This window comes from Oncorhynchus mykiss, chromosome 19 (genome assembly GCF_057628025.1).
Source record: "Oncorhynchus mykiss isolate SJ-2025 chromosome 19, ASM5762802v1, whole genome shotgun sequence".
Taxonomy (NCBI): domain Eukaryota; kingdom Metazoa; phylum Chordata; class Actinopteri; order Salmoniformes; family Salmonidae; genus Oncorhynchus; species Oncorhynchus mykiss.
Genome location: NC_143040.1, coordinates 66047068 through 66074380, shown reverse-complemented (window position 1 = coordinate 66074380; position 27313 = coordinate 66047068). Strand labels below are relative to the sequence as shown.

Genomic DNA, 27313 nt, shown 5'->3' with positions numbered 1-27313 from the left:
TTTGGCTTCAATACTTTATTTTATTCAAACACAGCCCGATGTTACAAAATATTAAGTGCCACGTGTCATTCAGAGACAGTCGCTCTTTAACAATGGTCAGTATTAAACTTTCCAAATTGCTTCAGGAAAAAGATTATAAATACAAAATCAATTCTGTACAGTTACAAAAAAATAATATTCAATTTAAACAAAAAAACTAAATTATTGTATTCAAATTGTCTAATAAAAAATATACACCTTTCTCACTCTTTTACACACACACACACACACACACAAAATATTCAAGTTTGTTAGGACAGGACAATTGACTTAAACCCACATTGTGGGAAGAGGCAGAAAATGCACCAAAATACAATTCACAAAAAAATAAAATAGTCCTCAAATGTGTCCAAATCCTTTAAACTCCTAGACTGGTGTTCATCAGAGCACACAATGGAAAACGATTTAAAACCCTCTGCAATGGAAAACAACAATCAATGTTAGTTCCTCCGCGTTTCAGTACGTTTTGTTCCGTTTGGTGCCTAATGAACACAACTCAGTCTAAAGAGACCCAACTTTGACCTTGGGGTACCATTCTGGCTCTTTTCTCCGAGGTTTAAACTACCACACACGTGGGGCTAAGCCTTCATTAACTAAAGAAAACAGAGAAAATATATACCGTCCTCTTTGTTCCCTAGTGTGGGTTTGACAACACACAAACCACCATTGAATCAAAGACTTCATCTAGTTTCAGAAGAAGGGGGAGATATGACGATTGCCCTCTATTTAATCTTAATGACTGACTAAATCAAAACACACATTAAAAAACAGATGTTGTCGTATATTATTACCCTTACTGGATCATTTCCTTGGAAATATATAGTCATTCAATACTACAAAGTCTCTTAACATTTACATTAAAAAAAAACACTATCAAATGTATCTTGATAGAGAAGCTTCAGGATGTGAAACCTAGCTGCCGATTCGCAAGCAAAGCACGATACTGTAGTCAGTCACATATAGAATAGAGACATATAGATTAGGGATTGGGTAGATAATATCCTTCACTAAAAAGACCCAGGAAGCATCCCAAATAGCACGTTATTCCCTATGGGCCTCTGGTCAAAAACATTTGGGACGCGACCCCTGTGTCTTTGGCTATGGGTCCAGAACAGCTTCTAACTAACCTCTACGATGTGATGTGGACACATCCTGCCACGGGACACAGAAGATTACACTACCTGACCGTCCAGAAAGCTTAAGGCTGGAGGCAATGACCAGGTCCCCAATATAAACAAATGCCTTGGGTATACCCAACAACTACATTACCCATACTCCTACACCTTGTTGAAACACCATATTATGTTAGCACCAGAGACTCCCATGTTTGGTACCTGGGTCGTGTTCAACAGGGCACAACGTTTTGAAACGTTTTGCAACGGACAAAGAAAATCTACGTTCTTATTGGACACGTTCAGGTAGTGCCGCCCTGTTTTTACTCCGAGTTCTATACATTTTCTTCCTTATGAACATGACCCTGGTTTAGCTTCACATACAATGATTCAACCCTGTAAAGCTGGCGAGTTTAAGCTGTCAATACAATGTTGCCCCCTAGTGGCCAAAGAGTGGTACTATAAACATTTTGTCTGGAAAAGACAACATTCCTGAGAGTTATTATAACCCCCCCCCCCTACCATAAATGCCCAAGTTGTTTTTTGCGGGGTTTTTTGCTCATCAGATATGCATACAAAATGTGTTGTGTCTATATTTTTACACAGCACACATTACAATTTAAATGTGATGGATACGAACTGTCCGCTATACAAATACACAACACAAAAACGTTGAGAGTTTTATAAACGGGACACACACAAACACACACACCAGTGTCAATCCAGGCCCTACTCTGAATTCCAAACCACAAAGGTATAAAAATATATGTACAATTGACACAAAGAGACCCATTTTTTTCTGACAAATCATTAACGTGGAATAGACATGGCTAAAGCAAAGACTTGATGGCTTCATAGTGTAACATTTCCTCCCTACCCCATACCCCTACAGAGGACACTACTCCTTCATGAATAGGGCCTGGAGTTTTCCCTGACCACTTATATCCTATTACAACTGGGGCCTGGAGGTTTTCCTGGTCAGGTCAATTACTATTTGTATTCATTCTATTTAGTGATTCTGTTTGTATGGTCACAACTAAGCTATAACTAGATAAATAAGTTTCTCCAGGTCACGCGATGTGGGAAGAACTCCTCGCCCTATTCGTGCAGATAGTCTACCCTCTCCCATCCCTCCTCTCCTTCCCTCTCTTCCTGAATCCCAAATCAACTGCTAGACCCTAAACCATAAGCAGCCTCGACAAGGTTGCCAGTGCCACTTTACACCTATCCAACCCTCTCAGATCTACTCAAGTGATTAGAATGTAGGGCTTGATTTAGGATTCAAAGTCTCTCTACGTCTCTCAGCTTCGCAGCAGGTCTCCCAGGTCGTAGGTGTCGAAGAAGTCGGACACGCCCTCGCCGTCCTCCAGCCCCCATAGGTAGTCGTCGTGGTCGAGGGCCGGTGAGAAGCTGACGAAGGGGGCGTTGGGGTCAGGGGTAAACCCGGGTCCCGAGAGCTGGTCCTCTGTCATCTGGAGCATGCTGGGGGGAAGGCCCAGGAGACCTTCTACGTCAAGGAGGGTAGTGCTGCTGCTGGTGGAGGCGTTGGGGACCACCGGTGTTGGTCTGGAGAGTTCAGCTAGGAGAGAGAGAACGAGAGAACAAGAGAGAGAAGAGAACGAGAGAGAAAGAGAGGAGAGACAGAGAGCGAGACAGAGAGAGAGAAAAGAGAGAGAGAGGAACAGAGAGAGAGACAGAGAGAGAAAATAGAGAGGAGAGACAGAGAGAGAGACAGAGAGAGAGATTAGGTCAGTAAACCACATAATGTGGACCGTAGCTGTATCAATCACAAGTCTCCCAGTTCAGCTTACCCTCCATGGGCTCCTGCTTGACCTCCTGTTTGATGGTGGTGTACTGTGGTGGTGCCATGGCTGGAGAGGTGGTGGCAGTGTGACCCAGGGGGTGATGAGAGTACTCTTTCCTGGGGGTGGTGGTGCTCTTGACGGGGCTGGCATCCTCCAGGCCCTCCTCGGGACAGAGGTACACCTCGATGGGGCCGTTCTTACTCTTCAGGTAGATCTGTTGGGAGCCCTGAGGGTTCGGGACAACGGGAAGCTCATGTTAATACAATGTTGTTACTCATTTAATCACAGTAGGAAAGCAAAGTAATGTAATGTGTTGCCTGCAACTGCATTATATACAGTGAGGCCAATGCAACATATGTGAAAATAAATTTAGTTAAAGTCATGATAAAAACATTACACAGAGGTTAGTACATTCACAGACTGAATCCATAAATACAGCTGTAGACGTGCAACAAATAGTGCAGTAATGTAGTAACTGCAAAAAATGGGTCCTTCCTCAAGACGTGGGCCATAATGTAAGTATTTGTACGAGAGGAAACCACATGAAACGGTAAGAATGTTAGACACATCCTCCTACACCAGGGGTTCCCAACCCCCCCCCCCCCAAAAGCTTTGATGATATGAATCAGCTGTGTAATGTCAGGGCAAAACGCTGACCTAAACCATACGGCCTTTATTTAGACCAAGTAAATCACTGAGAACAAATTATCTTCTTACAATAACGACCTGGAACTATATATCAATCCAGTATAATGTGTCGGGAACTACGTCAGTCTGATTTGTAATACTTTACTCCTTGTCTTTTTTTTTTTTTTAAACGAAAGCAGAAATAGCCTAGCCGATCCGCTGCGGTGTTAACAGCCAGCTCCGTGTATCTATGACCGTTGACCACTCACCCCTGAGGACTCTGGGACCTCCAGCTTGGTTTCTGACGGGGCCTTGACAGCGATGACCGTCTGGTCCTGCAGACGGGCTATCGACCTGATGTCCTGGTAGGTAACGTAGCCTAGCCGCTGGTTGTCTCTGTGTTCGGTCAGCTCCTTGATCTGGGCACTACTGGACGTGATCAGATCATCCAAGGCCTTCTCAGCCCTCTCCAGCTCACCCAGCTCTCGCCGCAGGGCACGTGACTTCTCCCCGCTGCTGGCCGAGCCCTCGAACACACCGCCCACCCTGGCAGGCAACGGACACATATTTTACATGATCAGTCACCTGGAGTTGCTAGATAATGTACGTGTTTGAGATGGCCTACATTGCAGTGGGATATGTTACTGATTCTGTGCTTTGCTCAAACTACTGATTGACTCAAACACGCTGAATAGGATCTGTACGTCACAGTACAGATTATGGTCAGGTATGGTTTGAACCTTTTACCATATTGTTAACCCCCCCAAAAAACACCCAGGAGTAGGGGCGTGATTTTGGAATTAGACCCAGCGATGAGAAGCTACTTGTTCTAAGGATACTTTGCTAAGTGTACTTGTCCACTTCTCCTTAGTGTGCTACTCACAACCACTGGATGTTGTTCTTGGACTTCTTGCGGATCAGCTGCACGCCCTCCAGCACGTTGGTGATGTCATAGATGCGTCTCTTCTGCACCTCGAGGACCTCGGTGGCCCAGTTGAGGTCCAGCACGCCGTCAGGTGACTCGCTCAGCAGGCCAACAAACTTCTTGGTCAGCAAACCCAGCGAGGTGTCGTAGCGCGTCCGCTCACCAGGAGACTTGGGCGCTGAGGGTCATAGGTCATAGAAGTGAGACGTGTTGGAGAATGCAGGAGCAGGGCAATTATGATATGCCTATATATATTTTTTAATCTAGGTACAGTATAGGTCAAAAGTTTGGACACACCTACTCAATCAAATGTTGTTATTTATTTTTTACTATTTTCTACATCCATCCATCCATGATGGGCGGATGGATGAATGGATGGATGGGTGGATTGATGAATAGATGGGTGGATTGATAGGTGGATGGATTGATGGGCAGATGGATGGATGAGTGGATTGATGGATGGGCAGATGGATGGATTGATGGGTGGATTGATGGGCAGATGGGTGGATGGATGGATTGATGTTGTGTCGCTTTATGCAAACCATCCCTTATTTGAGAATGAAGAAACGTTAAAGTAGGAGGCAGTGCTTATGAAGAAATGTTAAAGTAGGAGGCAGGGCTTATGAAGAAACGTTAAAGTAGGAGGCAGTGCTTATGAAGAAACATTAAAGTAGCAGGCAGTGCTTATGACGAAACATTAAAGTAGGAGGCAGGGCTTATGAAGAAACATTAAAGTAGGAGGCAGGGCTTATGAAGAAACATTAAAGTAGGAGGCAGTGCTTATGAAGAAACGTTAAAGTAGGAGGCAGTGCTTATGAAGAAACATTAAAGTAGCAGGCAGTGCTTATGACGAAACATTAAAGTAGGAGGCAGTGCTTATGAAGAAACGTTAAAGTAGTAGGCAGGGCTTATGAAGAAACATTAAAGTAGTAGGCAGGGCTTATGAAGAAACATTAAAGTAGGAGGCAGGGCTTATGAAGAAACATTAAAGTAGGAGGCAGTGCTTATGAAGAAACGTTAAAGTAGGAAGCAGTGCTTATGAAGAAACGTTAAAGTAGGAGGCAGTGCTTATGAAGAAACATTAAAGTAGGAGGCAGTGCTTTTGAAGAAATGTTAAAGTAGGAGGCAGTGCTTATGAAGAAACATTAAAGTAGGAGGCAGTGCTTATGAAGAAACGTTAAAGTAGGAGGCCAGTGCTTATGATGAAATGTTAAAGTAGGGGGCAGTGCTTATGAAGAAACATTAAAGTAGGAGGCAGTGCTTATGAAGAAATGTTAAAGTAGGAGGCAGTGCTTATGAAGAAACGTTAAAGTAGGAGGCAGTGCTTATGAAGAAACATTAAAGTAGGAGGCAGTGCTTATGAAGAAACGTTAAAGTAGGGGCCATTGCTTTTTCTCATTGATGCAGATACTTACTTTTGGGACTTGGATGACTGGCTGCGGCTGTGCTCCCCTTCCCTTTAGGGGTCCTGAAGTCAGGGAGGTAGAGCGGGTCCTCCAGGTCCAGCTTTCGCTTGGCCTATGGGGGGAGATAAAGAAGAGGGACAAAGGGGTTAAAGACAGCTTGAGACAGAGTATGTGTCCCAATAATATCTAATTTCTCCTGCAGTGTACACTCGTTCACTACTTCCCACATGTTTCAAATCCTTGTATGACGCAGGCATAGGCTAGAGAGTTTTCTTAAACCAATCATTTCCTTTCAAAGAAAAGTGAACAAGAGCAGGGACAAAGACCCTCACATTGTCAAAGACTTCCAAAAATCCTCACATTGTCAGACTTCTAAAGACCCTCACATTGTCAAAGACTTCTAAAGACCCTCACATTGTCAAAGACTTCTAAAGACCCTCACATTGTCAAAGACTTCTAAAGACCCTCACATTGTCAAAGACTTCTAAAGACCCTCACATTGTCAAAGACTTCTAAAGACCCTCACATTGTCAAAGACTTTTAAATGCCCTCACATTGTCAGACTTCTAAAGACCCTCACATTGTCAAAGACTTCTAAAGACCCTCACATTGTCAAAGACTTCTAAAGACCCTCACATTGTCAAAGACTTTTAAATGCCCTCACATTGTCAGACTTCTGAAGACCCTCACATTGTCAAAGACTTCTAAAGACCCTCACATTGTCAGACTTCTAAATACCCTCACATTGTCAGACTTCTAAATGCCCTCACATTGTCAGACTTCTAAATGCCCTCACATTGTCAGACTTCTAAATGCCCTCACATTGTCAGACTTCTAAATACCCTCACATTGTCAGATTTCTAAATACCCTCACATTGTCAGACTTCTAAATGCCCTCACATTGTCAGACTTCTAAATGCCCTCACATTGTCAGACTTCTAAATACCCTCACATTGTCAGACTTCTAAAGACCCTCACATTGTCAGACTTCTAAAAACCCTCACATTGTCAGACTTCTAAATGCCCTCACATTGTCAGACTTCTAAATGCCCTCACATTGTCAGACTTCTAAATACCCTCACATTGTCAGACTTCTAAATGCCCTCACATTGTCAGACTTCTAAATGCGTCCACATGCTTCCCATCCAAAACAGTTCGGAACAGGTTGTACATATGTTATGACAACTTTACATTTTTTGGTGGGCTGTTTGGGCAAACAAAACATTTTCTAGAGGGAAACCGAAGTCGGCAGCCGAGGTCTACGCCCCCTCGTCGGAGATTGGTCAGGGATTTTTCAATGATGTAAATGCCTGTTGTCATTCAATGACAGACGACTAGTCCTCATGCACATTTTTTTCACTTGAGAAATACTGCACCAAACATCCTAGTCAGATGCAAAATTACCTCACTAAGATCTCCTCTGCAAAAATGTCAAAGTTAATGACAGATTTCTTGAAGTAGCTTTTTTAAGGAAGTGTGTACTGGCTCCGGCGTCTCAAAATGGACAGACTTCTAAATACCCTCACATTGTCAGACTTCTAAATGCCCTCACATTGTCAGACTTCTAAATGCGTCCACATGCTTCCCATCCAAAACAGTTCGGAACAGGTTGTACATATGTTATGACAACTTTACATTTTTTGGTGGGCTGTTTGGGCAAACAAAACATTTTCTAGAGGGAAACCGAAGTCGGCAGCCGAGGTCTACGCCCCCTCGTCGGAGATTGGTCAGGGATTTTTCAATGATGTAAATGCCTGTTGTCATTCAATGACAGACGACTAGTCCTCATGCACATTTTTTTCACTTGAGAAATACTGCACCAAACATCCTAGTCAGATGCAAAATTACCTCACTAAGATCTCCTCTGCAAAAATGTCAAAGTTAATGACAGATTTCTTGAAGTAGCTTTTTTAAGGAAGTGTGTACTGGCTCCGGCGTCTCAAAATGGACAAAAAGTACTATTGCTGCTTTCCCCCCCTCTCATTTTTCGAGCGAAGGTCTTTTAAGACAGTATGCAGCACACTTGGTCTAGGAGCCAGCAGAACTAACGCATGCTGACGCATTCAGGGAGGTAGTGTGTGTGTGTGTGTGTGTGGGGAGCACTGCCCGCCAAACGCCAGGAAATCCCTGGACTCACTCAACTCACTAACCCCATCCCCCCACTTCCTCCTCCTTTCACCCATGACCGCATCACTCCTTCTTTAGCCCTCTTCTTTCTCCAGTAAACACACAGGCAGCATGACCAATACACACACACACACACACACACACACACACACACACACACACACACACCTACTAGGAGGTCCACTGCTACCACACACATGGTTATTTTTTTATTTCACCTTTATTTAACCAGGTAGGCCAGTTGAGAACACCTTTATTTAACCAGGTCGGCCAGTTGAGAACACCTTTATTTAACCAGGTCGGCCAGTTGAGAACACCTTTATTTAACCAGGTCGGCCAGTTGAGAACACCTTTATTTAACCAGGTCGGGCCAGTTGAGAACACCTTTATTTAACCAGGTCGGCCAGTTGAGAACAAGTTCAACGTGGCCAAGATAAAGCAAAGCAGTGCGACACAAAAAACAACAGAGTTACACATGGAATAAACAAACGTACAGTCAGTAACACAATAGAAAAAAATGAAAGTCTATATACAGTGTGTGAAAACGGCGTGAGGAGGTAAGGCAATAAATAGGCCATAGTAGCAGAGTAATTACAATTTAGCAAATTAACACTGTTATGATAAATAGCAGATGCAAATAGCTGTTATGCAAAAGAGCAGAAAAGTAAATAAAAACAATATGGGGATGAGGTAGGTAGATTGGATGGGATATTTACGGATGGACTATGTACAGCAGCAGCGATCGGTAAGCTGCTCAGATAGCTGATGTTTAAAGTTAGTGAGGTAAATATAAGTCTCCAACTTCAGTGATTTTTGCAATTCGTTCCAGTCATGGGTATGGACACACACACACTGCTATGGACACACACACACTGTTATGGACACACACTCGGGTATGGACACACACACACACACTGCTATGGACACACATACACACTGTTATGGACACACACACACACACTGCTATGGACATACACACACACACACTGCTATGGACACACACACACCCGGTTATGGACACACATACACACTCGGTTATGGACACACACACAGACTCAGTTATGGACACACACTCGGTTATGGACACAAACACACACTCAGTTATGGACACACACACACACACATTTGGTTATGGACACACACTCGGTTATCGACAGACACACACTCAGTTATGGACACACACACACACACACACATTTGGTTATGGACACACAAACGCACACTTGGTTATGGACACACACTCGGTTATGGACACACACTTGGTTATGGACACACACATATCCAATTTGACAACACATTTATTTAACCAGACCTGTGCATTGTCCCCAAACTGCATGAAGCCCCTCGACCAACACACACCACCTCTTAAAAAAAAAGAAAATAATACTCTACACACTCCTGACTAAACTAGCTAACGAGGCATAGGATTTCATCCAGATGGTCATGCTGTATGTAATTAGTAACTGCTGCTTTGAGGCACATACACACCTCCCCCAAACCCTCTTTATCCCTCTCCCATTTTCTCAATCTCTCCCCACTTCGTCTTCTACCCCTCTCACAGATAGGGCCGGCAGGGTAGCCTAATGGTTAGAGCGTTGGACTAGTAACCGGAAGGTTGCAAGTTCAAACCCCCGAGCTGTTCTTGTCGTTCTGCCCCTGAACAGGCAGTTAACCCACTAGGCCGTCATTGAAAATAAGAATTTATTCTTAACTGACTTGCCTGGTTAAACACAACACCATATTACATCAATGATGTGCTCCATCACCCCCAACACCCCCATATTGCATCAATGATGTGCTCCAACACCCCCATATTGCATCAATGATGTGCTCCAACACCCCCATATTGCATCAATGATGTGCTCCAACACACCCATATTGTGCTCCATCACCCCCAACACCCCCATAATGCAGCAATGGTTTGCTCCAACCTCCCCAACACACACTAAAATGAGTTCAGTGGCAGTGGGGGACGCCTGCCCTGGGAGCACCACAGGTACTGGAGGGAGACAGAAAGAGACACACATGTCTTCAAGCCACAAATCACTATATGTGATGAGGACAATGACACGTGTCATGACCTGGCGCTGCAATAAAGCCTGTGTACGGCTGACTACCCAGTGACGTCATTACAGTACAACTAGATACTTGAGTTCTCATTTGTAGTTTTCTTAACTATTCATTTGTAGTTTTTTTAAGTACTCATTTGTAGTTTTAACTTTCAACTATGGTCTTTGTTGCACTGGTTCTCTTTTCTCACCATGTTGTAACCATGGCTACAAACTGACAAGGGAGATTCTGGAAAAGCAGCTACGGTGTTCCCATACTGCAGGCCATACATAGGAGGCTGTAGGTCCAGAGGTTTCCTGTCATTACACAGGGTCGGGAAAAACTCCTGGCCCTAAGTAAACCATACTGTACTGATCCTAGATCAGCACTCCTACTCCGAGATGCTTTGTGAATTTGGACAGAAACATGGCGCGGGGGAAGAAAGGTGTCATTGTCGCTCTGTCCTCCACCACATGTCCCATCCGTCTGTTAGTGACATCTGTGGCAGCCGCACACAGCAGGCGGCAGGGAGGCCACAAGAGAACCTGCCTAATCCTTATAGCACAAGTGCACACACACACACAAGTTCACGTTGGGAGCACTGACTCCGACCTACTACATAGTCTATTTACTGTCCTTGTCACCTTCACCATGACAACCAATAACTGTGTTTTAGTTACAGCAACTTGGTAGTGAAGCAAACATTTGTAGTCTACCAGTGCTACTTATGCTAACAATACATTTGTAGTCTACCAGTGCTACTTATGCTAACAATACATTTGTAGTCTACCAGTGCTACTTATGCTAACAATACATTTGTAGTCTACCAGTGCTACTTATGCTAACAATACATTTGTAGTCTACCAGTGCTACTTATGCTAACAATACATTTGTAATTATATAGGCTAATTGTCTGTTTTGTGGACTGGTTTGTTCCCTTCCAAATTGTTCAACCTGCATTAAGGTATGACTTCTCATTTTGACCGATCTAGAGGAAGGAAATGGATAAAGAGGCCCTGCCCAGAGGGGGAATTGAGGAAAGATGGCAACTATCACGCTGTTAAAGGCCCAGTGCAGTCAAAAACTAGATTTTCCTGTGTTTTATACATATTTTCACACTATGATGTTGGAATAATACTGTTAAATTGTGAAAATTGTGATAATGCCCTTTTAGTGTAAGTTGGGAAAAAAACACCTACAATTTCAGCCTGTTTTGTTGGGATGGAGTTTTGGCCTGCTTTTTGGGTACATTAGTTAATAGACCAATAAGAAAGAGAGTTCCAAACATCTCTGCCAATAACAGCTAGTTTTCAGTTTTCCCCTCTCCACTCAGACCACTCCCAGACAGTCCTATCAAAATTCTTGTTTGAGAAATGGCTCTTTGCTAAGAAGCCCTTTTTGTACATTTTTGACAATTTGTTATTGAAAACAAAGACAGTAAGGTACTTAATATTCATATGAAGATAATAATGGCTGCATTGGACCTCACGGATTAAAATGTGACAACTTTCACATCTAGTCTAAATGTAGTTGTCAAATACAGAAACTACAAACGTGATTACATGACATGTGGTGGTTAAAATGGCCGCCGTGTGTTGTTGACGGCTCTGTGGCCCTCCTCCTTTAACATTTTACCTCAGTTTTGCCCAGCAACTTTGCGAAGTCACAGCTGAGGCCTGTGAGTTTGTGTTTGTAGTGAGATTTTGGATGGAGAGTCAGTGCTTTGCAAACAGTTTGACAAGTGAAAATACAAGGCCTATGTGTCAGCTAACATACCACAGGGGGAAGAAAAAAAGAAAAAAAAAATCACTCAACCACCAAATACTAACAACACACAGTCAAGTACAGAGAGCTACAGGACAGAATGAGACACACACACTAACAGTAGCTAAAAGAATGTTGAGCTCAAACACAGTGAGTTAACAGCAAACTACGCAATTGTCAACACATTAGCAAGCCATTGCCGGGGAATTTAAATACACAGAGTCCCTCCTTCACAATCCCTTCTTTATCTACATGACACAGTAAGTTATAGTGTTTCAACCCACATACAGCGACTAGGCTACACCCTAAATATGCACAAGTTCAGCTCTCCTTCCACCCACCCATGACCCAACCCTCCCCTTCAATTCCCCCATTTTACCAGATATGACTGGAAGTTTTTCAGAGACATTTCACAAAATATGGGTCACATGAAGCAAAGGCTTTCAACAGTCTTGCTAGCTAGGCTAGCTACAGTCGCTCTCTTCAAACACCAGGGTTGTATTCATTAGTCAACAAACAGAAGGAAACTGACTACTATCACTACTACTACTACTACTACTACTATCACCATCACTACTACTACTACTACCATCACTACTACTACTATCACCATCACCACAACTACTACTACTACCATCACTACTACTACCACCATCACTACTACTACTATCACCATCACTACTACTACTACTACTACTACTACTACTACTATCACCATCACTACTACTACTACTACCATCACTACTACTACTATCACCATCACCACAACTACTACTACTACCATCACTACTACTACCACCATCACTACTACTACTATCACCATCACTACTACTACTACTACTACCATCACTACTACTACTATCACCATCACTACTACTACTATCACCATCACTACTACTACTACTACTACCATCACTACTACTACTATCACCATCACCACAACTACTACTACTACCATCACTACTACTACCACCATCACTACTACTACTACTACTATCACCATCACTACTACTACTACTACTACTACTATCACCATCACTACTACTACTACTACCATCACTACTACTACTATCACCATCACCACAACTACTACTACTACCATCACTACTACTACCACCATCACTACTACTACTATCACCATCACTACTACTACTACTACTACCATCACTACTACTACTATCACCATCACCACAACTACTACTACTACCATCACTACTACTACCACCATCACTACTACTACTACTACTATCACCATCACTACTACTACTACTACTACCATCACTACTACTACTATCACCATCACCACAACTACTACTACTACCATCACTACTACTACTATCACCATCACTACTACTACTACTATCACCATCACTACTACTACTATCACCATCACTACTACTACTATCACCATCACTACTACTACTATCACCATCATTACTACGACTACTACTACTATCACCATCACTACTACTACCACCATCACTACTACTACTATCACCATCACTACTACTACTACTACTACTATCACCATCACTACTACTATCACCATCACTACTACTACTACTACTACCATCACTACTACTACTATCACCATCACCACAACTACTACTACTACCATCACTACTACTACCACCATCACTACTACTACTATCACCATCACTACTACTACTACTATCACCATCACTACTACTACTATCACCATCACTACTACTACTATCACCATCACTACTACTACTATCACCATCATTACTACGACTACTACTACTATCACCATCACTACTACTACCACCATCACTACTACTACTATCACCATCACTACTACTACTACTACTATCACCATCACTACTACTATCACCATCACTACTACTACTATCACCATCACTACTACTACTACTACTATCACCATCACTACTACTATCACCATCACTACTACTACTACTACTACCATCACTACTACTACCACCATCACTACTACTACTATCACCATCACTACTACTACTACTACTACTACTACTACTACTATAACCATCACTACTACTACTATCACCATCACTACTACTACTACTACTATCACCATCACTACTACTATCACCATCACTACTACTACTACTACTACCATCACTACTACTACCACCATCACTACTACTACTATCACCATCACTACTACTACTACTACAACTACCATCACTACTACTACTATCACCATCACCACAACTACTACTACTACCATCACTACTACTACCACCATCACTACTACTACTATCACCATCACTACTACTACTACTACTACTACTACTACTACTACTACTACTACTACTATCACCATCACTACTACTACTACTACTACCATCACTACTACTACTATCACCATCACCACAACTACTACTACTACCATCACTACTACTACCACCATCACTACTACTACTATCACCATCACTACTACTACTACTATCACCATCACTACTACTACTATCACCATCACTACTACTACTATCACCATCACTACTACTACTATCACCATCATTACTACGACTACTACTACTATCACCATCACTACTACTACCACCATCACTACTACTACTATCACCATCACTACTACTACTACTACTATCACCATCACTACTACTATCACCATCACTACTACTACTATCACCATCACTACTACTACTACTACTATCACCATCACTACTACTATCACCATCACTACTACTACTACTACTACCATCACTACTACTACTATCACCATCACCACAACTACTACTACTACCATCACTACTACTACCACCATCACTACTACTACTATCACCATCACTACTACTACTACTACTACCATCACTACTACTACTATCACCATCACCACAACTACTACTACTACCATCACTACTACTACCACCATCACTACTACTACTATCACCATCACTACTACTACTACTATCACCATCACTACTACTACTATCACCATCACTACTACTACTATCACCATCACTACTACTACTATCACCATCATTACTACGACTACTACTACTATCACCATCACTACTACTACCACCATCACTACTACTACTATCACCATCACTACTACTACTACTACTATCACCATCACTACTACTATCACCATCACTACTACTACTATCACCATCACTACTACTACTACTACTATCACCATCACTACTACTATCACCATCACTACTACTACTACTACTACCATCACTACTACTACTATCACCATCACCACAACTACTACTACTACCATCACTACTACTACCACCATCACTACTACTACTATCACCATCACTACTACCACTACTATCACCATCACTACTACTACTATCACCATCACTACTACTACTATCACCATCACTACTACTACTATCACCATCATTACTACGACTACTACTACTATCACCATCACTACTACTACCACCATCACTACTACTACTATCACCATCACTACTACTACTACTACTATCACCATCACTACTACTATCACCATCACTAATACTACTACTACCACCACTACTACTACTACTATCACCATCACTACTACTACCACCATCACTACTACTATCACCATCACTAATACTACTACTACCATCACTACTACTACCACTACTATCACCATCACTACTACTACTATCACCATCACTACTACTACTATCACCATCACTACTACTACTATCACCATCATTACTACGACTACTACTACTATCACCATCACTACTACTACCACCATCACTACTACTACTATCACCATCACTACTACTACTACTACTATCACCATCACTACTACTATCACCATCACTAATACTACTACTACCACCACTACTACTACTACTACTATCACCATCACTACTACTACCACCATCACTACTACTATCACCATCACTAATACTACTACTACCATCACTACTACTACTACTACTATCATCAACACTACTACTACTACAACTATCTACTACTATCCTCATCACTGCTACTACTACTATCACCGTTAGTACTATCTACTACTATCACCATCACTACTACTACTACTATCACCATCACTACTACTACTACCATCACTACTACTACCACCATCACTACAACTACTACTACTATCACCATCACTACTACTACTATCACCATCACTACTACTACTACTATCACCATCACTACTACTACTATCACCATCATTACTACTACTATCACCATCACTACTACTACCACCATCACTACTACTACTATCACCATCACTACTACTACAACTATCACCATCACTACTACTACTATCACCATCACTACAACTACTCCTACTACCACCATCACTACTACTACTATCACCATCACTACTATCACCATCACTAATACTACTACTACCATCACTACTACTACTACTACTACTACTACTACTACTATCATCATCACTACTACTAGTACAACTATCTACTACTATCCTCATCACTGCTACTACTACTATCACCATTAGTACTATCTACTACTATCACCATTACTACTACCACCATCACTACAACTACTATCACCATCACTACTACTACTATCACCATCACTACTACTACTACTATCACCATCACTACTACTACTATCACCATCACTACAACTACTGCTACTACCACCATCACTACTACTACTACTACTATCACCATCACTACTACTACTACTACTACTATCACCATCACTAATACTACTACTACCATCACTACTACTACTACTACTATCATCATCACTACTACTACTACAACTATCTACTACTATCCTCATCACCGCTACTACTACTATCACCGTTAGTACTATCTACTACTATCACCATCACTACTACTACTACTACCACCATCACTACTACTACTACTACTGCTACTATCACCATTAGTACTATCTACTACTACCACCATCACTACTACTACTACTACCACCATCACTACTACTACTAATACCACCATCACTACTACAACTACTACTATCTACTACTACCACCATCACTACTACTACTACTACTACCACCATCACTACTACAACTACTACTATCTACTACTACTATCACCATCACTACTTCTACTACCACCATCACTACTACTATCACCACCACTGCTGCTACTACTACTACCACCATCACTACTACTACTACTACTATCACCATCATTACTACTACTACTATCACCACTACTACTACAACTACTATCACCATCACTACCACTACTACTATCACCATCACTACTACTACTATCACCATCACTACTACTACTACTACTACTACTAATACTACTACCACCATCACTACTACTACTACTACTACAACTATCTACTACTATCACCATCACTACTACTACTACTACTATCACCATTAGTACTACTACTACTGACACCATCACTACTACTACTACTACTATCACCATCACTACTACTACTATCACCATTTCTACTACTACTATCACCATCACTACTACCACCATCACTACTACTACTACTACCACCATCACTACTACTACTACTACTATCACCATCACTACTACTACTAGTACTACTACTGTCAACATCACCACTACTGCAAAACAATATTTTTGGTACGCGTTTCCCTAATGAATATGACCCAGTTCAATTACGTAGAACCAGTCTTCCCAAGTAGGGACAAGTCTCAATATGTCTAACAAAAAAATAACAAAAGATCCATTCAAAACCTAGCATATTCCCATCTACACAACACTACAGCTATGGGACTGGGAGTCGGAGGCACAACAACAATGAACAGGTTGAAATGCATTGCTGATGACATGTCAAGGTGCTGATGGGTAAAGGGAGATGAGGAGGGACAGGGGGGTACAGTCGGGGTGGACTTTGAAATGCTAAACAAACCCTATTGAGGGTGAGCATGCGAGCTCGTGGATTCGGGGTGGGGCCTAGGGAAGGCCGAAAAGAGAAAGGGGGGAAGAGAGAGCCTTTGGCTGGAGTGTAAACAAGGTACAAATTGCGCAATCTCACACCCCCGGGACACCCTGAGCCCTAGTCGGAATAGGGGCTCACCATGGCGGGGTCCCAGAGATGGTGAGGGCGTAGGCAATGATGACATGAGGTAGTGACGTGTGTGTGTGTGTGGGGGGGGGGGGGGGGGGGTCAGGGGGTAGCTAGCATGTCACGGAAACCTACGTACCTAGGCCTGCATTGTGAGAACACCATCATACATTACATATAACACACAGTTTAATTAATTATCATAATAACACATTTCAGAGACATAAGGGGTGAAAATATTATATTTTAGAACCCCTAAAGGGGTACAATGACTAGCCTAAGCCTCAATCCATCTCACATGGTTACTTACTCAATGTGTATATAAACGCATATGTCTACTCAAACCTCCATCATGATGTGTTACATCCCCACCTATTGTGAATTTCAATCTGTGTCAAACTGTAACCCTTGACCTTTCTGTCCTGTTTTTATTTTTTCAACTGAGGAGTAAAACTTCTGTCAAACATTTCCAAGTTAGTAGTAGTATCTCCTTCACAGGAAACGCAGTGACAACGCCGCAGCTCGCTCCTCACAAATCACTCAAACATCATAGCAACCACCATAAATATTACACATCGGGGACATATCGTCTCAGGTTATCTATAATAGTACGCCACGTGACCACACCTGCGTCCCAAAAGTAGTGCACTTCAAACTTGGCAGATGCAAGTGCAAATGGGTTGCGTCCCAAATGGCACCCTATACCATGTCCCTCTATAACCCCTGTCCTTCTATAACACATCCTCCTGCCCTGCTACTCGTAAACACTGTGAACGAGACATTTCCTTCTCCCTGTCCTCTCAACAATATGCCAAATATATTCTCCTTGGCTGGGAGTAGGAGTAGAATTAAACCTCAAATATGGGTCACACACAGACACGTCACACATAGTCATGATGCATACTTCAACCTTGGCAGAGGCAAGTGCAAATGGTTTGTATCCCAAATGGCACTCTATATACCATGTAATCCTACTCCCAGCCAAGGAGAATATATTTGGCGTGTTGTTGAGAGGACAGGGAGAAGGAAATGACTCGTTCACAGCAGCGCTGCCCAAAGTGTTTACGAGTAGCAGGGCAGGAGGATGTTCTGCTCCGACACTTCATCTGACACTCAGTGAGCACCAGACATTGAAAATACGTATTTTCAACCAAAAATATATATTTTCAAAGGTTTTAGCTCATAGGCCTATGACTCTGCAGTTTCCAGGGCAAATATAACCTCTCTGAACACTGTGCTTTCCAGACAATATAAGGAACTTATTTGCCTGCCAAAGGCCTATTTGCCTGGACACATACACACCCTGAATGCTGTGTGTGTTAATCAGCAACATGTCATTATCTCTCAAGACTACTACTACTACTGCTACTACCCATTACTACTACTACTACTACTACTACCATCACCATTACTACTACTACCATCACCATTACTACTACCACCATTACTACTACTACTACTACTACCATTACTACTACTACTACTACCATCACCATTACTACTACTACTACCACCATTACTACTACTACTACTACCACCATTACTACTACTACTACTACCATCACCATTACTACTACTACTATCACCATTACTACTACTACTGCTACTACCCATTACTACTACTACTGCTACTACCCATTACTACTACTACTATCACCATTACTACTACTACTATGACTATTACTACAACTACTATGACTATTATTACTACTACTATCACCATTACTACTACCACCACCATCACTACTACCACTACTACTATCACCATTACTACTACCACCATCACTACTACTACTACTACTATCACCATTACTACTACTACTACTATCACCATCACTACTACTACTACTATTATCACCATTACTACTACCACTACTACAATCACCATTACTACTACTACTATCACCATTACTACTACCACCACCATCACTACTACCACTACTACTATCACCATTACTACCACCACTACTACAATCACCATTACTACTACCACCATCACTACTACTACTACTACTATCACCATTACTACTACTACTACTATCACCATCACTACTACTACTACTATTATCACCATTACTACTACCACTACTACAATCACCATTACTACTACTACCACCACCATCACTACTAAAACTACTATCACCATCACTACTACTACCATTACTACTACTACTACTACCACCATCACTACTGCTACTACTATCACCATCACTACTACTACCATTACTACTACTACTACCACCATTACTACTACTACTATCACCATCACTACTACTACCATTACTACTACTCCTACTATTACCATCACTACTACTACCACCATCACTACTACTACTATCACCATCACTACTACTACTACCACCACCATTACTACTACTACTATCACCATCACTACTACTACTATCACCATCACTACTATTACTATCACCATTACTACTACTACCACCACCATTACTACTACTACCACCACCACCATTACTACTACTACTATCACCATCACTAGTATTACTATCACCATCACTACTACTACTACTACTATCACCATTACTACTACTACTATCACCATTACTAATACTACTACTACTACTACTATCACCATTACTACTACTACTACCACCATTACCACTACTACTACCACCATTAGTACTACTACTATCACCATTACTACTACTACTATCACCATTACTACTACTACTATCACCATTAGTACTACTACTACTACTACTCCTACTATCACCATTACTACTACTACTACTATCACCATTACTACTACTACTACTATCACCATCACTACTACTACAATCACCATTACTACTACCACCATCACTACTACTACTACTACTACTATCACCATTACTACTACTACTATCACCATAACTACTACTACTATTACCATTACTACTACCACTACTACAATCACCATTACTACTATCACCATTACTACTACTACTACAATCACCATTATTACTACCACCACCATCACTACTACTACTACCACCATCACTACTACTACTACTATCACCATCACTACTACTACCATTACTACCACTACTACTATCACCATCACTACTACTACTACCACCATCACTACTACTACCACCATTACTACTACTACTATCACCATCACTACTACTACTACTACCATTACTACTACTACTACTACTACTACTATCACCATTACTACTACTATCACCATCACTACTACTACTACCACCACCATTACTACTACTACTATCACCATCACTACTACTACTATCACCATTACTACTGCTACTACTACCACCATTACTACTACTATCACCATCACTACTACTACTACCACCACCATTACTACTACTACTATCACCATCACTACTACTACTATCACCATTACTACTGCTACTACTACCACCATTACTACTACTATCACCATCACTACTACTACTATCACCATTACTACTACTACTACTAATACTCATACTATAACCATTTCTACTACTACTACTACTATCACCATTACTACTACTACTACCACCATTACTACTACTATCACCATCACTACTACTATCACCATTACTACTACTACTATCACTACTACCACTACTACTACTACCACCATTACTACTACTACCACCATTACTACAACTACTACTATCACCATTACTACTACTACTACTACTACAATCACCATTACTACTACTAGAATCACCATTACTACTAATTACTATTACCATTACTACTACGTGTGTGTGCGTGTGGAAGTGTTTCAGAAGTCCCAGAAGTCCCCACAAGAATAGTAAACAAACAAAAATTTGACAAAATGGGGACATTTTGTTGTTCCCCACAAGGTCAAATGCTATTTCTAGGTTTGGGTTAGGAACTAGGGTTAGGTTTTTGTGTTAAGGTCAGGGTTAGGGTAAGAGTACGGGTTTGGTTTAGGGGTTAGGGAAAATAGGATTTTGAATGGGACTGAATTGTGTGTCCCAGCAAGGTTAGCTGTACAATACTGTGTGAGTGTGTGTGTGACTTCAGGGCTTCCTCTCTTGAACATAAAAAATGATGTCAACTCCCAAGAAAAGTAAATGGTTGTCCAGCTGTGAGGTAAGGTAGGCAGGAACAATTCAGACAAGGTGACGTTATGGTTTGGTTAGTCAAGGTGAGGTTATGGCTTGGTTAGTGACAGCTGGGGGCTATGGCTAAACAAGGTGTTAAACTAGATAGCATTTTGGGCAAATTACTGGTATTGCTTGGCTGGGCATTAGTAAATATGTTCCCCGTCCAGGTGGAGCATTTTCTAAATTTATTTAACAATAAATTGACATTTAGAATGAGACATCTCCCTCTCCAAATAGGGGTGAAATTAGCAACAGGCATTGTTGAATTCAGTGATACCCTCAGCCCTGGCAAACCCCCCCACTGATGCCCCCGCCCCAAACACTCTCAACACCCCCCCATCCCTCTGTGTTTTTAATACAGCTGGGCTGCGGGAGAAATGTCACCGACTCCAGCTCGTTTCTCAAACTGGGGAAAAAAATGACAACTCCTTTCAATGACACGAAGTGCACACTGCTTCGGTGACGTTGTCTGATCCTTGTCCAAAACGTTTTAAATGGCAAGCACTGCACAACTCCTATAAATATATGCATGCACAACTCCTATAAATATATGCATGCCATTGGAACTTGGAAATATTTTGCCCATATAATATGACACATTGTTAGTAACGTTAATTATCAAGTGGATGGCGAACTGTTATGTCGATTGGTGGTAGTTGCATCATCCTTTGTTTATGAAGTCTTACCGGGAGACGGCCGGAGGATGATCTGATGGGTTTAGCTTCGGGTCCATGGGGGGTAGCATACAGGCAGTTCGCCCTTTGTTCGGCCGCTGTTGTGTTGCATATTTGGGTAAAGTATCCAGCCGGTACCGAGTTCATCGGTGGACTGGGTAACCCGGTGCTGAAGAACTCGGTCTTCACTCCGGACAAAACTTTATTCTGCGAACACGACAGTCCCCCTATAGCACCTCGACTAGACGCAGGAGAAACGCCTTTGGGCATCCGCATCATTTTAGTAAATAAAAAAATAACGACTGTTTAAAATAAATATGTTTAGCAAACAAAGCACGACGATTCCAGTAATCTGTATTCAGGACAGTGAATGAGAGGAGTTGAGGTCTTTCCGATACGAACTGGAAACGTTATTTCTCAATTTGTAGCTAGCTTGATAAAAGTCCCAAAAAGTTCATAAAAAGGTTATTTACTTAATAATGTTAAAAATTCACAAGTGAAATATGCACCAGAGGTATCCTTTGCTTGAATATTTTCAATGAAACGAATATTGTATCTTTGCAACCGATATTATCCTTTGTCCAGTAGAGGAAACGTAAACTTTGCCTAATTATTTTGATAGTAAATAAATAAACAAGTAGTCCCGATATTTGCAAGTATAGTATGAGCAAACTTTTATGTTTACGTCTTGAGATGCTGATTCATCCAGAAAATACAAAGTTTAGAAGGATTCTTCAGATTTTCAGGAGGGGAGATATTGCTACTATCGGGTTCACTGTCCAGCTAAAAAGCTTAATTTTATATAAAAGGGACTTGGAGCTCGAAAGAACTGCTTTTTTAGCGCCAAATTACGTCCCGCGAAATTTGGATCTCCCGCGGTTAGAGCTCGTCTTTGATTGGTCCAGAGCACATTGCGATTGTTACATTCCGTATATATTATGTACATCTAGCATAAAACAGTTGGCGCGGGGCGTGCCCAGCCTTAAAGGAACAGCGTGTCCCTTTGTGGTAATTTTGAAGGCAAAGTAACCAATTTCGAAACTTAAATTTGAATAATAACATGTTTTGATTGACCTGCACAATCTTACAAATATGACACAAATGCCCCTGTACATTTCACATGAAGTCCTATTGGTAGGCTGGTTCTAGATCTGGTGGTGCTGTTTTACCAACTCCTGTATCTATTGTCATGACAACAGCAATAGTATATACAGCACTAGGATTAGGTCCGGTGCCTTCCATCTACTGTACAGTCAATATGGCCTCAATAAAACAATACAGTGAGCAAAATGAGCCCTGAGCTCTGGCCTTGGAGATGTGGTGATGTGTATGTTTAGCTTATTACGTATACATTCGTCTTAGGTCTCTCTTTATGTAGAGTTGTGTTGTCTCTCTTGTCGTGATGTGTCTTTTGTCCTATATTTGTATTTCATTTATTTCTAATCTCAGGCCCCCATACCCGAAGGAGGCCATTTTTCCTTTTGGTAGGCCGTCATTGTAAATAAGAATTAGTTCTTTTAACTGACTTGCCTAGTTAAATAAAGGTTAAAAAATAAACATTCAGCTTGCTGCAGTTGGCAGACACCCTGCAGTGGCTTTCCCATGCATGTGGCGAGACTAGAAGCCATAGGCTATATGATCAACTGGAGCAGAACCACCATTATTCAAGATAACAAGACAAAAACAACACTTGTCCTTTTCCTACCAGCCACCGACTGCTGATAACATCTTTATTGAGGAAAAATGTACTTTACTACGACTATGATGCTGTTGTCTCATCTAGCTGTCTTACTGTAATATGAATACACTAACTGTAAGTCGTTCTGGATAAGAGTGTCTGCTAAATGACTATAATATAATGTAAATGTAACAATTATATTATACACATCTGTAGGTCTTGGTGTATGTGTTGTATTGAAATGTTACCCAGGGAGAGATGTTTTGGTGTGTGTGTGTGTGTGTGTGTGTGTGTGTGTGTGTGTGTGTGTGTGTGTGTGATTTAGTCAGCAAACATGGTTGTTTGCTCAGTGAAGGTCTGTTTTAATCTGTTTCTGTGGTTGCACCTATTTGCTTTTGCCCTATCACGCTTGCTAGATTGAATCCCAGATCTGACAAGGTAAAAATCTGTCGTTCTGCTCCTGAACAAGGCAGTTAACCCACAGTATGTTTATCTCATTCTCTAGCAGTATGTACGTCTGACAACACTCATATGTAGAGAGACTGGAGGTCTTGAAGTTATAGAAATCTATGGCATTTATTGACATATCATGCAAATATCCCCATATTGTGGCAAGATGAGGCATTTTATCTACACAGCAATAGCTCAAAGCCCTGCAACAATAAAGAGTGATAGTATTTACAGAACTGTGTGTCTTACGCAAATTCAACAACTGTCCTTGTAAACAAACAGGAATAAACAAGAGTAAGATATGAGAGATTCATAGATTTTCATAGAGTCCAGGACATTTTTTCTAAGATGGTATAAACTATACATAATGCATGTATTTGTTCCCTGGGAGATTTGTATTTCGTAAGACACATTTGTAACCCTTTAAACTTTGTTTAGTTGTTTAGTTTTGGTTGCTGCTTAGTTTGTGACACATTTGTTACCTGTTAACATACATGTGTTACCTGTTAACATACATGTGTTACCTGTTAACATACATGTGTTACCTGTTAACATACATGTGTTACCTGTTAACATACATGTGTTACCTGTTAACATACACGTGTTACCTGTTAACATACACGTGTTACCTGTTAACATACACGTGTTACCTGTTAACATACATGTGTTACCTGTTAACATACATGTGTTACCTGTTAACATACACGTGTTACCTGTTAACATACATGTGTTACCTTTTAACATACATGTGTTACCTGTTAACATACACGTGTTACCTGTTAACATACACGTGTTACCTGTTAACATACACGTGTTACCTGTTAACATACATGTGTTACCTGTTAACATACATGTGTTACCTGTTAACATACATGTGTTACCTGTTAACATACACGTGTTACCTGTTAACATACACGTGTTACCTGTTAACATACATGTGTTACCTGTTACACAATTTTCTTTCACATTTGGTTGCTGCTTTGTTTTTTAATCAAATGTATATAGGCTGTTTCTTCTCATTTAACAGATCACAAATGTGTGTTAACAGGTTACAAATGTATGTCAACAGATTAACGAGGAAGAAGGTACGGACCTCCAAGAGGAGAAAGGAAACGAAGAGGCCAAAAAGGAGAAGAGCTGATTCTCTGGGTGAACGACAAGGATAAAGACCGATACCAGAAGAAGACTGAGCGCATCTATTACAATGAGGAGCACAAAGGAGACAGGCTGGTGTACAAGGAGGCTTATGACATAATCCGAGTGGAGAACGAGAGACAGAAGCTGGAGAAACGCTAGACAGATTAGCAAATTTAGGCATGACATACCAACAACACAGACACCACACATCCAAGTATAACTGACCAAATTGTGAAAGACTAGCATTGTAATTGTGAATTCTGTAAAGTGAGTATGGAAGAGGTGAAAGAATGATTGTTGTCTATTTATTTGAAATAAGATAAATAGTTACTTTTGCCTTGTTCACGTCCATAACCTGTTTTTGCTAACATTGCACTACTTGTACTATGTCATTTCTAAACACTGTTTAGCATGGCAATTATCTGTTAAGGAGTGGAACGATACCAGGCTAATCCTGACTGTGATGCATACGGTAAAGTACTGTATTTTTTGTGCCTAAATGCTGTAATATCATAATGAATATGTTTTATAGCTAGAAAATAGTCCTGTACTAATACAATGGGGCACATAGCTGGATTTAAATTAGCCTACTGTAATCTGACATTACAGGAGCACACTATGTTGCTTTTAATTCACTGTAAATGTACAATGAAACTCCCTGAAATCTAAATGTAATAAAAATAGTACATTTTTGCATAAAATATGTTTGTCAAATTCATCACAAAGAACGTTGGCGTGACCCTGGACAACCCCCTGTTGTTCTCTGCAAACATCAAAGCAGTGACTCGCTCCTGCAGGTTCATGCTCTACAATATCAGATTATATAGACCTGTCAGCAACGGGTGTGGCTGAAATAGCAGAATCCACTCATTTGAAGGGGCGTCCACATACTTTTGTGTATATAGTGTATATCGCCTAGCTGTGCAAGCCTGTCTCTTTCCCAAGCGTGTCAGTTTATCTTTGTCAATTGTCATAATGCATTCTATCTTGTGTCATTGTGTTCCTAAAGCCAGATATGTTAATGCCCTGAAAAATCTCTCACAGTAGCAGCAGCATGACCAGGTGGATTGGGGACAGCAAGGAGTCATCATGCCAGGTAGTCCTGAGGCATGGTCCTAGGGCTCAGGTCCTCCAAGAGAGAGAGAAAAAGAGAGAGAGAGAGAGAAAAAAAATAGAGAATTAGAGAGAGCATACTTAAATTCACACAGGACACCGGATAAAACAGGAGAAATACTCCAGATATAACAGACTGACCCTTGCCCCCCCGACACAAACTATTGCAGTGTAAATACTGGAGGCTGAGACAGGAGGGGTCGGGAGACACTGTGGCCCCATCCGACGATACCCCCGGACAGGTCCAAACAGGCAGGATATAACCTCACCCACTTTGCCAAAGCACAACCCCCACACCACGAATTCAAGG

The 27313-nt window shown here is 41.3% G+C and overlaps 1 protein-coding gene across 1 annotated transcript; it reads right to left on the bottom strand.

Annotated features, from left to right (window-relative positions):
- On the bottom strand, positions 1-23533 carry LOC110498389 (transcription factor E2F2). Its single transcript, XM_036955140.2, has 6 exons — positions 22638-23533; positions 5924-6026; positions 4467-4686; positions 3853-4129; positions 2963-3182; positions 1-2730 (listed from the first exon to the last, which is right to left on the bottom strand). Exons 1-6 carry the CDS (start codon positions 22902-22904, stop codon positions 2453-2455), a joined length of 1365 nt encoding a protein of 454 aa, XP_036811035.1. The 5' UTR covers positions 22905-23533; the 3' UTR covers positions 1-2452.
- Positions 23534-27313: the final 3780 nt, after the last annotated feature.

What these genes read in the sequence shown, in the direction of transcription:
- LOC110498389 (XM_036955140.2), bottom strand. Translation starts at nt 22,904, where the DNA reads ATGATGCGGATGCCCAAAGGCGTTTCTCCTGCGTCTAGTCGAGGTGCT. An exon ending in CAGTCATCCAAGTCCCAAAA is followed by an intron (nt 4,687 to 5,923) that starts GTAAGTATCTGC and finishes TATGACCCTCAG; the next exon opens with CGCCCAAGTCTCCTGGTGAG. An exon ending in CAAGCAGGAGCCCATGGAGG is followed by an intron (nt 2,731 to 2,962) that starts GTAAGCTGAACT and finishes TCTCTCTCCTAG; the next exon opens with CTGAACTCTCCAGACCAACA.